Source organism: Nerophis lumbriciformis, linkage group LG07 (assembly GCF_033978685.3).
Source record: "Nerophis lumbriciformis linkage group LG07, RoL_Nlum_v2.1, whole genome shotgun sequence".
NCBI classification, from domain to species: Eukaryota; Metazoa; Chordata; class Actinopteri; order Syngnathiformes; family Syngnathidae; genus Nerophis; species Nerophis lumbriciformis.
In genome coordinates, this window is record NC_084554.2 from 707501 (window position 1) to 723229 (window position 15729).

The following is a 15729-nucleotide window of genomic DNA, read 5'->3' on the forward strand; positions in this document are numbered from 1 at the left end:
GTGTAATACTGCATGTGTTATACAGCATGTGTAATACTGCATGTGTAATACTGCATGTGTTATACTGCATGTGTATTACTGCTTGTGTAATACTGCATGTGTAATACTGCATGTGTAATACTGCATGTGTAATACTGCATGTGTAATGTGGGTTTTTACTTAATTTTCATTCATTTGATCTTCATAGTACTGCATTATGTTAGTTTTTATCTTCATAGTACTGCATTATGTTAGTTTTTATCTTCATAGTACTGCATTGTGTTAGTTTGTATCTTCATAGTACTGCATTATGTGTGAGGAAAAGAGTAGATCCGCACCGCTCTGAGTGGGTGACGTTGTCATGGCAACAGCACATCGTCTGTGCGTGGCCGCCAGCCAAAAGAGCAGCAGGACATGAAAGAGCATTTTTTAAAAAGCAGACGACACGTTTAACAAAGAACAATTCATGGATGACTTCTGTACACAGGGAGAGGGGGAATTAGAGAGAGAGAGAGAGAGGAAGAGTGTGTTAGAGAGAGAGAGAGAGAGAGAGAGAGAGAGAGAGAGAGAGAGTGTGTTAGAGAGAGAGAGAGAGAGAGAGAGTGTTAGAAAGAGAGAGGGAGAGTGTATTAGAGAGAGAGAGAGAGAGAGAGAGAGTGTGTTAGAGAGAGAGAGAGAGAGAGAGGGAGAGTGTGTTAGAGAGAGAGAGAGAGAGAGTTAGTGGGTGTTGGATGGCATGAAATGTTGCCCAGTATAGTTGGTGACAGTAATGTTGGATGTCCTGCTCTTCTCTACACACTCTTAAGGTAGGTACACTAGCATTACTACACACTATGTACTACACACTACTTACTGTACATACCACACAGTACTTACTCTACATACTACACAGTATTTACTGTACGTACCACACAGTATTTACTGTATGCACCACACCGTACTTACTGTGTGTACTGTACAGTACTTACTGTACGTACCACACAGTACTTACTGTACGTACCACACAGTACTTACTGTACGTACCACACAGTACTTACTGTACATACTTAGACTTAAACTTCCTTTTATTGTCATTCAAATGTGAACTTTACAGTACATATGAGAACAACATTTCGTTGCATTCGCTCATGGTAGTGCAGGATATATTGTACAGTATGTACTACACAGTACTTACTGTACATACCACACAGTATTTACTGTACATACCACACAGTATTTACTGTACGTACTACACAGTATTTACTCTACGTACCCCACAGTACTTACTGTACATACTACACTGTACTTACCGTACGTACCCCACAGTACTTACTGTATATACTACAGCGTACTTACCGGATGTACTACACAATACTTACTCTACGTACCCCACAGTACTTACTGTATATACTACACCGTACTTACCGTATGTACTACACAGTACTTACCGTATGTACTACAAACTACTTACTGTACGTACTACACAGTACTTAATGTACATACCACACATTATTTACTATAAGTACCACTTACTGCTTACTGTACATACCACACAGTATTTACTGTACATACCACACAGTATTTACTGTACGTACTACACAGTAGTTACTGTATGTACTACATCGTACTTACTGTACGTACCCCACAGTACTTACTGTACGTACTACACTGTACTTACCGTATGTACTACACAGTACTTACTCTACATACCCCACAGTACTTACTGTATATACTACAGCGTACTTACCGTATGTACTTCACAGTACTTACTGTACGTACCCCACAGTACTTACTGTACATACTACACATTATTTACTGTAAGTACCACTTACTGCTTACTGTATGTACTACACAGTACTTACTGTACGTACTACACAGTACTTACTGTACATACCACACATTATTTACTGTAAGTACTGCTTACTGTACGTACTACACAGTACTTACTGTATGTACCGCACATTATTTACTGTAAGTACTACTTACTTCTTACTGTATGTACCAAACCGTACTTACTGTAAGTACTACACAGTACTTACTGTACGTACTACACAGTACTTACCGTATGTACTACACAGTACTTACTGTACGTGCCACACAGTACTTGCTGTACGTACTACACCGTACTTACCGTATGTACTACACAGTACTTACCGTATGTACTACAAACTACTTACTGTACATACTACACAGTACTTAATGTACATACCACACATTATTTACTATAAGTACCACTTACTGCTTACTGTACATACTACACAGTACTTAATATACATACCACACATTATTTACTGTAAGTACTACTTACTTCTTACTGTACGTACCAAACCGTACTTACTGTAAGTACTACACAGTACTTACTGTACGTACTACACAGTATTTACTGTATGTACTACACAGTATTTACTGTACGTTCTACACAGTACATATTTACTACTACATTCAAACAGCGTTTACCACCTAGGCCTTCAGTGATGTACTACTTAGTCCCACTTCACCTGTTCAAATACTGTACAGTAGATACTTTACATCCACACTACTGTTCATTGAATCACATCAACACTGTACAAAATACTGTAATGTACAGTATGTCCCCACATGGACAGGACTGTAGATACTTTACATCCACACTACTGTTCATTGAATCACATCAACACTGTACAAAATACTGTAATGTACAGTATGTCCCCACATGGACAGGACTGTAGATACTTTACATCCACACTACTGAGCATTGAAACACATCAACACCGTACAAATTACTGTAATGTACAGTATGTCCCCACATGGACAGGACTGTAGATACTTTACATAAACACTACTGGGCATTGATCCACATCAACACTGTACAAAATACTGTAATGTACAGTATGTCCCCACATGGACAGGACTGTAGATACTTTACATCAACATTACTGTTCATTGAATTACATCAACACTGTACAAAATACTGTAATGTACAGTATGTCCCCACATGGACAGGACTGTAGATACTTTACATCCACACTACTGAGCATTGAATCACATCAACATTTGTAGCACACCTGAGTGCTTTTTAGGCCACTTGTGAGCAGGTAATCCACCACAGATCAGATTAAGCAGGATTACAAACCATGAAGTGTTGTGGTCATGTGACCCGGACTGTCTGAGATCATGGAGGGTAAACAAGAACCATCTTTGTCATTTAGACTGTCTGAGATCATGGAGGGTAAACAAGAACCATCTTGGTCATTTAGACTGTCTGAGATCATGGAGGGTAAACAAGAACCATCTTGGTCATTTAGACTGTCTGAGATCATGGAGGGTAAACAAGAACCATCTTGGTCATTTAGACTGTCTGAGATCATGGAGGGTAAACAAGAACCATCTTGGTCATTTCGACTGTCTGAGATCATGGAGGGTAAACAAGAACCATCTTGGTCATTTAGACTGTCTGAGATCATGGAGGGTAAACAAGAACCATCTTTGTCATTTAGACTGTCTGAGATCATGGAGGGTAAGCAAGAACTGTGTGAGATACCATTGTGGTCCTGTGACTCGGACTGTCTGAGGTCATGGAGGGTAAACAAGAACCATCTTTGTCATTGTAGACATTTGCAAGGATTATTTTTAGTGCAGAGGATCAAAGCAGAATGTTGTGAACAGGTGGACGTCACTTACTGACTTTAACACACCTACTTCCTGTTTGCTTCTACTCCACCTCTGTTTACTTCCTGTTTGCTTCTACTCCACCTCTGTTTACTTCCTGTTTGCTTCTACTCCACCTCTGTTTACTTCCTGTTTGCTTCTACTCCACCTCTGTTTACTTCCTGTTTGCTTCTACTCCACCTCTGTTTACTTCCTGTGTGCTTCTACTCCACCTCTGTTTACTTCCTGTGTACTTCTACTCCACCTCTGTTTACTTCCTGTGTGCTTCTACTCCACCTCTGTTTACTTCCTGTGTGCTTCTACTCCACCTCTGTTTACTTCCTGTGTACTTCTACTCCACCTCTGTTTACTTCCTGTTAGCTTCTACTCCACCTCTGTTTACTTCCTTTGTGCTTCTACTCCACCTCTGTTTACTTCCTGTTTGCTTCTACTCCACCTCTGTTTACTTCCGGTGTGCTTCTACTCCACCTCTGTTTACTTCCTGTGTGCTTCTACTCCACCTCTGTTTACTTCCTGTTTGCTTCTACTCCACATCTGTTTACTTCCTGTGTGCTTCTACTCCACCTCTGTTTACTTCCTGTGTGCTTCTACTCCACCTCTGTTTACTTCCTGTTTGCTTCTACTCCACCTCTGTTTACTTCCTGTGTGCTTCTACTCCACCTCTGTTTACTTCCTGTTTGCTTCTACTCCACCTCGGTTACCTCCTGTTTGCTTCTACTCCACCTCTGTTTACTTCCTGTTTGCTTCTACTCCACCTCTGTTTACTTCCTGTGTGCTTCTACTCCACCTCGGTTACCTCCTGTTTTCTTCTACTCCACCTCTGTTTACTTCCTGTGTGCTTCTACTTCACCTCTGTTTACTTCCTGTTTGCTTCTACTCCACCTCTGTTTACTTCCTGTGTGCTTCTACTACACCTCTGTTTACTTCCTGTTTGCTTCTACTCCACCTCTGTTTACTTCCTGTTTGCTTCTACTCCACCTCTGTTTACTTCCTGTTAGCTTCTACTCCACCTCTGTTTACTTCCTTTGTGCTTCTACTCCACCTCTGTTTACTTCCTGTTTGCTTCTACTCCACCTCTGTTTACTTCCTGTTTGCTTCTACTCCACCTCTGTTTACTTCCTGTGTGCTTCTACTCCACCTCTGTTTACTTCCTGTGTGCTTCTACTCCACCTCTGTTTACTTCCTGTGTACTTCTACTCCACCTCTGTTTACTTCCTGTGTACTTCTACTCCACCTCTGTTTACTTCCTGTGTGCTTCTACTCCACCTCTGTTTACTTCCTGTGTTTACTTCCTGTGTGCTTCTACTCCACCTCTGTTTACTTCCTGTGTGCTTCTTCTCCACCTCTGTTTACTTCCTGTTTGCTTCTACTCCACCTCTGTTTACTTCCTGTGTACTTCTACTCCACCTCTGTTTACTTCCTGTGTACTTCTACTCCACCTTTGTTTACTTCCTGTGTGCTTCTACTCCACCTCTGTTTACTTCCTGTGTACTTCTACTCCACCTTTGTTTACTTCCTGTGTGCTTCTACTCCACCTCTGTTTACTTCCTGTGTACTTCTACTCCACACAACACTGACCCTTTGTGTACTTCCTGTGCGCCTACATCAGCTAATTGTGTATTATTGAAAGAAAAAAGTGTAATAAAAGAGCAAATCATGGTATTTGATACTTCACACCAATTAAGAAGTATGCTAGCGTTTCCTGTGTTATCATGCTAACATTAGCGGGCTACATCTTCATACAATTTGATAATTTAAACTCAGAATTGAAGAATTTTGATATTTTTCGCCATCAAGCAAGTATGCTAACTGTTCCCATTATAACTTGTCAACATTAGTATGCTAACACTTTATGCTAGCATAAATTTGTTTAAAACCTAAAAAACTTGCCGCCATTTGTATGCTAACTTTAGCATGCTAACTTTAGCATGCTAACTTTAGCATGCTAACGTTTCTTATGTTATCATGCTAACATTAGCACGCTAACTTTTCTTATGTTATCATGCTAACTTTAGCATGCTGATGTTTTATGCTACATTTTCGTCAATTTTGATCATTTAAACTTAGAATTTAAAGACGTGTATATTTTTCGCCATCTAGCAAATATGCTAGCTGTTCCCATTATAACTTGTTAACATTAGCATTCTAACAGTTTATGCTAGAACTTTTAGCAAAATATATTTGTGTAAAACCTAAAAACTTGGCGCCATTTTTATGCTGACCTTTCCTATGTTAGCATGCTAATGTTTCATGCTAGAATTTCAGCAAATGTCATTTGTTTAAACTTAAAAGTAACTGCTTTTGATAGTTGGCGTCATTTTAGAAGTAGGCTAACTTTTCGTATGTTATCATGCTAACATTAGCATGCTGACGTCCTATCGTAGCATTTGAGCTATTTTTGATGATTTAAACCGAGAAATGAAATGATTTGTTTAAAGGTGAATGGACAGGTGACAAGAATAGAAAGGTCAAAAAATGGGACAGAAATGTTTGCCCTAATTGTGTCAACCTAATCAATAAAATAGTCAATAAATGTCCCACAGTGAAGCTTCCAGGCATGTGGATAGTAATTGGAGCCTTGAATAGGTCAATAACTCATAAAAACATTGATTTTGATTCATTATTGTTGTCTTGCTTCAGGGACCGTCACAAATGATTTGAAGCAAGCTGTTGTGGAACCAAACTAGATCCTTCTATTTGATCACATTGTAGACCTGTTTGTTTACCTTCTTCTGTTGCCATTATAACATGCTAATGTGTTGTGCTAGATATTTAGCAAATGTTATCATTTTTAATGATTCCTTAAACCTAAAAAACATGGAATTTGATACTTGACGCCAATTAAGAAGTATGGTATGTATGTATATATATATATATATATATATATATATATATATATATATATATATATATATATATATATATATATATATATATATATGTATATATACACAGGTAAAAGCCAGTAAATTAGAATATTTTGAAAAACTTGATTTATTTCAGTAATTGCATTCAAAAGGTGTAACTTGTACATTATATTTATTCATTGCACACAGACTGATGCATTCAAATGTTTATTTCATTTAATTTTGATGATTTGAAGTGGCAACAAATGAAAATCCAAAATTCCGTGTGTCACAAAATTAGAATATTACTTAAGGCTAATACAAAAAAGGGATTTTTAGAAATGTTGGCCAACTGAAAAGTATGAAAATGAAAAATATGAGCATGTACAATACTCAATACTTGGTTGGAGCTCCTTTTGCCTCAATTACTGCGTTAATGCGGCGTGGCATGGAGTCGATGAGTTTCTGGCACTGCTCAGGTGTTATGAGAGCCCAGGTTGCTCTGATAGTGGCCTTCAACTCTTCTGCGTTTTTGGGTCTGGCATTCTGCATCTTCCTTTTCACAATACCCCACAGATTTTCTATGGGGCTAAGGTCAGGGGAGTTGGCGGGCCAATTTAGAACAGAAATACCATGGTCCGTAAACCAGGCACGGGTAGATTTTGCGCTGTGTGCAGGCGCCAAGTCCTGTTGGAACTTGAAATCTCCATCTCCATAGAGCAGGTCAGCAGCAGGAAGCATGAAGTGCTCTAAAACTTGCTGGTAGACGGCTGCGTTGACCCTGGATCTCAGGAAACAGAGTGGACCGACACCAGCAGATGACATGGCACCCCAAACCATCACTGATGGTGGAAACTTTACACTAGACTTCAGGCAACGTGGATCCTGTGCCTCTCCTGTCTTCCTCCAGACTCTGGGACCTCGATTTCCAAAGGAAATGCAAAATTTGCTTTCGTCAGAAAACATGACTTTGGACCACTCAGCAGCAGTCCAGCTCTTTTTTTCCTTAGCCCAGGTGAGACGCTTTTCGCGCTGTTTCTTGGTCAGCAGTGGCTTGACACGAGGTATGCGGCAGTTGAAACCCATGTCTTTCAAGCGTCTCTTGGTGGTGGATCTTGAAGCACTGACTCCAGCAGCTGTCCACTCCTTCTGAATCTCCCCCACATTTTTGAATGGGTTTTTTTTCACAATCTTGACCAGGGCGCGGTGATCCCTATCGCTTGTACACTTTTTCTGACCACAGTTTTTCCTTCCCTTTGCCTCTCCATTAATGTGTTTGGACACAGAGCTCTGAGAACAGCCAGCCTCTTCAGCAATAACCTTTTGTGTCTTTCCCTCCTTGTGCAATGTGTCGATGGTTGCCTTTTGGACAGCTGTCAAATCTGAAGTCTTCCCCATGTTTGTGTAGGCTTCAGAACTGGACTGAGAGACCATTTAAAGCCCTTTGCAGGTGTTTTGAGTTAATCAGCTGATTAGTTTGTGGCACCAGGTGTCTTCAAAATTTAACCCTTACACAATATTCTAATTTTGTGACACACGGAATTTTGGATTTTCATTTGTTGCCACTTCAAATCATCAAAATTAAATGAAATAAACATTTGAATGCATCAGTCTGTGTGCAATGAATAAATATAATGTACAAGTTACACCTTTTGAATGCAATTACTGAAATAAAGCAAGTTTTTCAAAATATTCTAATTTACTGGCTTTTACCTGTATATATAGGAGGTTTCTGTGGTTTATCCATTATACAGTGCTCAATACCGGGGTAGAGCGGAATATACGTTAGGTCAGAAAAAACACAGAGGCTATATCATCCCTACAAGCCTGTTTCCCAGGTTTCCCTGCTCGTCAGGGGATTTTAAATCTATTTTAAATGTATTTTTAATTTATTTAAAATAAATGAAATCCCCTGACGAGCAGGGAAACCGTCAGGGGATTTCATTTATTTTAAATACATTTCAAATAGATGAATCTTATATATGTATATTAAACCTGCATGTCTGCCTTTGAAGATCATGATTGTGACTGAAATGTCTTGCAGGTCAATTGTTTTGAAAAGCATGATGGAGGAAGCTGACCTGCTGAAAGAACGTCTGCAGGCCATCACGGTGAACTTCTACTTCCTATTGGGACTTTGTTTGTACACAACATAAATATATATACATACGGTACATATATATATATATATATATATATATATATATATATATATATATATATATATATATATATATATATATATGTCTTAATAAGGTTATCCAAAAAATAGTGCTCGATACCGTAGTAGAGCGCAATATATGTATGTGTGGGAAAAAAAATCACAAGACTACTTCATCTCTACAGGCCTGTTTCATGAGGGGTTCCCTCAATCATCAGGAGATTTTAATGGAAGCATTCACATACCATGGTTTATATAGGGCACAGAGTGGGTGGGTACAGGCTGGCGTAGGGGCGTGGTGATTGGCTCATGTGTTACCTAGGAGGTGTTTCCGTCTGTGGCGGCATGCTGATACAATTTCGCTGCGCTTGTTGAGGGATGACAGGTCTGGACGGTAAATAATAAACAGTTTCTCTTTCAAGCATAGGTTGCATCTTTTATTACGTGGCTGCAATTTGCGCCAACGGCCCCTCCGACCACCACCTATCATTCATCATTCAATTCACCGGTGTGAGTGGCACCGAGGGCAAACGGGTGATGTGTCCCGCCCAAGGACACAACGGCAGCGATTTTTTGGATGGTAAGAGGCGGGGAGCGAACCTGCAACCCTCAGGTTTCTGGCACGGTTGCTCTACCCACTACGCCGATGCTGTCATCTAGCAAAGCTGAATTTGACCAAGCAACCCCCCCGTACCAAAAAGCCCTTGATGAAAGCGGATACAATTTCACCCTCACCTATGAACCCACGCCAGGAAACCAACCAAAAAAGAACAGAAAACGAAACAACATCATCTGGTACAACCCCCCATACAGCAAAAACGTCTCAACTAACATTGGCCACAAATTCCTCACTCTGATTGACAAACACTTCCCCAAAGGCAACACCCTAAGAAAAGTATTCAACAAGAACAACATTAAATTGAGCTACAGCTGCATGAACAATATACGACAAATTATCTCAAACCACAACAAAACAATTGCAAATGAGCCGTCGGCCCCCGGACAGAGCGACCCCAAAACCAACAAAGGCTGCAACTGCCGCAAGAAACCTGATTGCCCTCTCAACGGGGGGTGCTTACAAACATCAGTTGTTTACCAATCTAAGGTAACACGCAAGGACATGAACACATCCGACACATATGTAGGATTAACCGAGGGAGAGTTCAAAACCAGATGGAACAATCACAAGGCTTCTTTCAGGAACCAAAACCTGCGGAATACCACAGAACTCAGCAAACACATTTGGGACCTCAAAGACAATAATGTTGAATATTCAATAACATGGCAAATTCTTGCATCCAGCACACCTTACAATAGTGGTAATAAAAGATGCAACCTATGCTTGAAAGAGAAACTGTTTATTATTTACCGTCCAGACCTGTCATCCCTCAACAAGCGCAGCGAAATTGTATCAGCATGCCGCCACAGACGGAAACACCTCCTAGGTAACACATGAGCCAATCACCACGCCCCTACGCCAGCCTGTACCTACCCACTCTGTGCCCTATATAAACCATGGTATGTGAATGCTTCCATTAAAATCTCCTGATGATTGAGGGAACCCCTCATGAAACAGGCCTGTAGAGATGAAGTAGTCTTGTGATTTTTTCCCCCACACATACATATATATATATATATATATATATATATATATATATATATATATATACATACATACATACGTACATACATACATACATGTACATAAATAGTATTTGAATAGATGTATGATTTATGTTTCCATGGTGACGACTCTGATTATAGAGGGATCAGAGCAGGCGGGAGGATGAACGAACAAGCAGGCGTGTGGTTCCGTTGATGGATGGATGGATGGATGTTCTTTGGATGGACGGACGGACATGTGGATGGATTAGAAGAAATTATAGATGGATGGACGGATAGATGGATGGATGGATGGGTGGGTCGGGTGATTGATGGATGGTCTTCGGATAGACAGACATGTGCATGGATTGGAAGAACTGATGGATGGACAGACGGATGAATGGATAGATGGATGGATGAGTCCGGTGATGAATGAATGGATGGGTGGATGGAAAGGATAACACTAAATACATCCAAACATAATATAAGTACTCAGTTATACAGTTAGTACGTGTTAAACAAGTCCAATCCAAACATAGTATAATGACTTAATGTTGTACAGTCAGTAGGTTTTAAACAAGTTAATCCAAACATAGTATAATGACTTAAAGTTGTACAGTCAGTACGTGTTAAAACAACTGATCCACTTTTTAAAGGAACCCTGTGAAGTTGTTGATGTGTTGACAGTGAATAAAGATGATATATATATATATACACATACAAGTACAGTAGTCTCTAGTGGGTACACATACAAGTACAGTAGTCTCTAGTGGGTACACATACAAGTACAGTAGTCTCTAGTGGGTACACATACAAGTACAGTAGTCTCTAGTGGGTACACATACAAGTACAGTAGTCTCTAGTGGGTACACATACAAGTACAGTAGTCTCTAGTGGGTACACATACAAGTACAGTAGTCTCTAGTGGGTACACATACAAGTACAGTAGTCTCTAGTGGGTACACATACAAGTACAGTACAAGGGACTCTAGTCTAGTGGGTAGAGGTCACAGACAACTTAGTCAAAGTCAGTCTGCGCTATAAATATACACAGACGTAATTAAAGAGATCACATTTCACTGCTGTGTAATCCTAGCAACACTAGACTTCACCTTCTTCTCACTAGACTTCACCTTCTTCTCACTAGACTTCACCTTCTTCTCACTAGACTTCACCTTCTTCTCACTAGACTTCACCTTCTTCTCACTAGACTTCACCTTCTTCTCACTAGACTTCACCTTCTTCTCACTAGACTTCACCTTCTTCTCACTAGACTTCATCTTCCTCTCACTAGACTTCACCTTCTTCTCACAGACTTCACCTTCCTCTCACTAGACTTCACCTTCTTCTCACTAGACTTCACCTTCTTCTCACTAGACTTCACCTTCTTCTCACTAGACTTCACCTTCTTCTCACTAGACTTCACCTTCTTCTCACTAGACTTCACCTTCTTCTCACTAGACTTCACCTTCTTCTCACTAGACTTCACCTTCTTCTCACTAGACTTCACCTTCTTCTCACTAGACTTCACCTTCTTCTCACTAGACTTCACCTTCTTCTCACTAGACTTCACCTTCTTCTCACTAGACTTCACCTTCTTCTCACTAGACTTCATCTTCCTCTCACTAGACTTCACCTTCTTCTCACAGACTTCACCTTCCTCTCACTAGACTTCACCTTCTTCTCACTAGACTTCACCTTCTTCTCACTAGACTTCACCTTCTTCTCACTAGACTTCACCTTCTTCTCACTAGACTTCACCTTCTTCTCACTAGACTTCACCTTCTTCTCACTAGACTTCACCTTCTTCTCACTAGACTTTACCTTCTTCTCACTAGACTTCACCTTCTTCTCACTAGACTTCACCTTCTTCTCACTAGACTTCACCTTCTTCTCACTAGACTTCACCTTCTTCTCACTAGACTTCACCTTCTTCTCACTAGACTTCACCTTCTTCTCACTAGACTTCACCTTCTTCTCACTAGACTTCACCTTCCTCTCACTAGACTTCACCTTCTTCTCACTAGACTTCACCTTCTTCTCACTAGACTTCACCTTCTTCTCACTAGACTTCACCTTCTTCTCACTAGACTTCACCTTCTTCTCACTAGACTTCACCTTCTTCTCACTAGACTTCACCTTCTTCTCACTAGACTTCACCTTCTTCTCACTAGACTTCACCTTCTTCTCACTAGACTTCACCTTCTTCTCACTAGACTTCATCTTCCTCTCACTAGACTTCACCTTCTTCTCACAGACTTCACCTTCCTCTCACTAGACTTCACCTTCTTCTCACTAGACTTCACCTTCTTCTCACTAGACTTCACCTTCCTCTCACTAGACTTCACCTTCTTCTCACTAGACTTCACCTTCTTCTCACTAGACTTCACCTTCTTCTCACTAGACTTCACCTTCTTCTCACTAGACTTCACCTTCTTCTCACTAGACTTCACCTTCTTCTCACTAGACTTCACCTTCTTCTCACTAGACTTCACCTTCTTCTCACTAGACTTCACCTTCTTCTCACTAGACTTCACCTTCTTCTCACTAGACTTCACCTTCTTCTCACTAGACTTCACCTTCTTCTCACTAGACTTCACCTTCCTCTCACTAGACTTCACCTTCTTCTCACTAGACTTCATCTTCCTCTCACTAGACTTCACCTTCTTCTCACTAGACTTCACCTTCTTCTCACTAGACTTCACCTTCTTCTCACTAGACTTCACCTTCTTCTCACTAGACTTCACCTTCCTCTCACTAGACTTCACCTTCTTCTCACTAGACTTCACCTTCCTCTCACTAGACTTCACCTTCTTCTCAGTGTGATCCTAACATGTTGTCTTCTCCCCAGGACAAAAGGAGGGTGCAGGAAGACATTGCCAGGAAAAGAGGACAGATCGAGGAAGAAAAACTCAAACTGCAGTACATCAAGGTCATTTCTCATCAGCTGTATTCTTCAGTAATAATGGCTAATGCTAGTTAGTAGCAAAGCTAACATAAGTTAGTGTTTTTTGGAAAAGTGGAGCCACCTACTCAGTGGTTAGAGTGTCCGTCCTGAGACCCCGGCCGAGTCATACCAAAGACTATACAAATGGGAGCCATTACCTCCCTGCTTGGCACTCAGCATCAAGGCTTGGAATTGGGGGTTAAATCAACAAAAATTATTCCCGGGCGTGGGCACCGCTGCTGCTCACTGCTCCCCTCACCTCCCAGGGGGGTGAACAAGGGTCATGGGTCAAATGCAGAGGACACATTTCACCACACCTCGTGTGTGTGTGTGTGTGTGACAATCATTGCTACTTTAACTTAACTTTGCTTTACTTATGTTGGGTTTGTTTGAGTTCATTTCTTTGTTGGCATTAAAAATGGCAAACGTCACCCGAGCGGTAGTTTGGCTCTCAGTTCTGCTGGAGTGATGGCCAAAGTGCAAATAGCGTAATATGGCAGCGTTGGATTTGGGATTGGACACCATCCCTACCTACTGACTAGTTTGCATTCTAGTCCTCAAATAGTGACTTGTAGTTTGTTTGTTTACCTTCTACTATTGGCTGATTCAAATAGTTGTTATTGATATTTATAATGAAAACATGTTTGTTTACCTTCTACTAATGGCTGATTCAAATAGTTGTGATGATATTTATAATGAAAACATGTTTGTTTACCTTCTACTCATTGCTGATTCAAATAGTTGTGATGATATTTATAATGAAAACATGTTTGTTTACCTTCTACTAATGGCTAATTCAAATAGTTGTTATTGATATTTATAATGAAAACATGTTTGTTTACCTTCTACTAATGGCTGATTCAAATAGTTGTGATGATATTTATAATGAAAACATGTTTGTTTACCTTCTACTAATGGCTGATTCAAATAGTTGTGATGATATTTATAATGAAAACATGTTTGTTTACCTTCTACTAATGGCTGATTCACATAGTTGTGATGATATTTATAATGAAAACATGTTTGTTTACCTTCTACTCATTGCTGATTCAAATAGTTGTGATGATATTTATAATGAAAACATGTTTGTTTACCTTCTACTAATGGCTGATTCAAATAGTTGTGATGATATTTATAATGAAAACATGTTTGTTTACCTTCTACTAATGGCTGATTCAAATAGTTGTGATGATATTTATAATGAAAACATGTTTGTTTACCTTCTACTATTGGCTGATTCAAATAGTTGTTATTGATATTTATAATGAAAACATGTTTGTTTACCTTCTACTAATGGCTGATTCAAATAGTTGTGATGATATTTATAATGAAAACATGTTTGTTTACCTTCTACTAATGGCTGATTCAAATAGTTGTGATGATATTTATAATGAAAACATGTTTGTTTACCTTCTACTAATGGCTGATTCAAATAGTTGTTATTGATATTTATAATGAAAACATGTTTGTTTACCTTCTACTAATGGCTGATTCAAATAGTTGTGATGATATTTATAATGAAAACATGTTTGTTTACCTTCTACTATTGGCTGATTCAAATAGTTGTGATGATATTTATAATGAAAACATGTTTGTTTACCTTCTACTAATGGCTGATTCAAATAGTTGTGATGATATTTATAATGAAAACATGTTTGTTTACCTTCTACTAATGGCTGATCAAAATAGTTGTGATGATATTTATAATGAAAACATGTTTGTTTACCTTCTACTCATTGCTGATTCAAATAGTTGTGATGATATTTATAATGAAAACATGTTTGTTTACCTTCTACTAATGGCTGATCAAAATAGTTGTGATGATATTTATAATGAAAACATGTTTGTTTACCTTCTACTAATGGCTGATTCAAATAGTTGTGATGATATTTATAATGAAAACATGTTTGTTTACCTTCTACTAATGGCTGATTCAAATAGTTGTGATGATATTTATAATGAAAACATGTTTGTTTACCTTCTACTAATGGCTGATCAAAATAGTTGTGATGATATTTATAATGAAAACATGTTTGTTTACCTTCTACTCATTGCTGATTCAAATAGTTGTGATGATATTTATAATGAAAACATGTTTGTTTACCTTCTACTAATGGCTGATTCAAATAGTTGTTATTGATATTTATAATGAAAACATGTTTGTTTACCTTCTACTAATGGCTGATTCAAATAGTTGTGATGATATTTATAATGAAAACATGTTTGTTTACCTTCTACTAATGGCTGATTCAAATAGTTGTGATGATATTTATAATGAAAACATGTTTGTTTACCTTCTACTATTGGCTGATTCAAATAGTTGTTATTGATATTTATAATGAAAACATGTTTGTTTACCTTCTACTAATGGCTGATTCAAATAGTTGTGATGATATTTATAATGAAAACATGTTTGTTTACCTTCTACTAATGGCTGATTCAAGTAGTTGTGATGATATTTATAATGAAAACATGTTTGTTTACCTTCTACTAATGGCTGATTCAAATAGTTGTGATGATATTTATAATGAAAACATGTTTGTTTACCTTCTACTAATGGCTGATCA

General features: G+C 38.9%; 1 protein-coding gene across 2 annotated transcripts in view; it reads left to right on the forward strand.

The window, feature by feature from the left end:
- Positions 1–655: 655 nt before the first annotated feature.
- Positions 656–15729, forward strand: part of palmdb (palmdelphin b) — a 69244-nt gene continuing 54170 nt past the window's right edge. For both annotated transcript variants that reach the window (XM_061965964.2, XM_061965965.2), the window contains exons 1-3: positions 656–785; positions 8497–8563; positions 13067–13147. In XM_061965964.2, coding sequence (XP_061821948.1) covers positions 721–785; positions 8497–8563; positions 13067–13147 — 213 coding nt within the window. In that variant the 5' untranslated portion in view covers positions 656–720. The remainder of the gene's footprint in view (positions 786–8496; positions 8564–13066; positions 13148–15729) is intronic.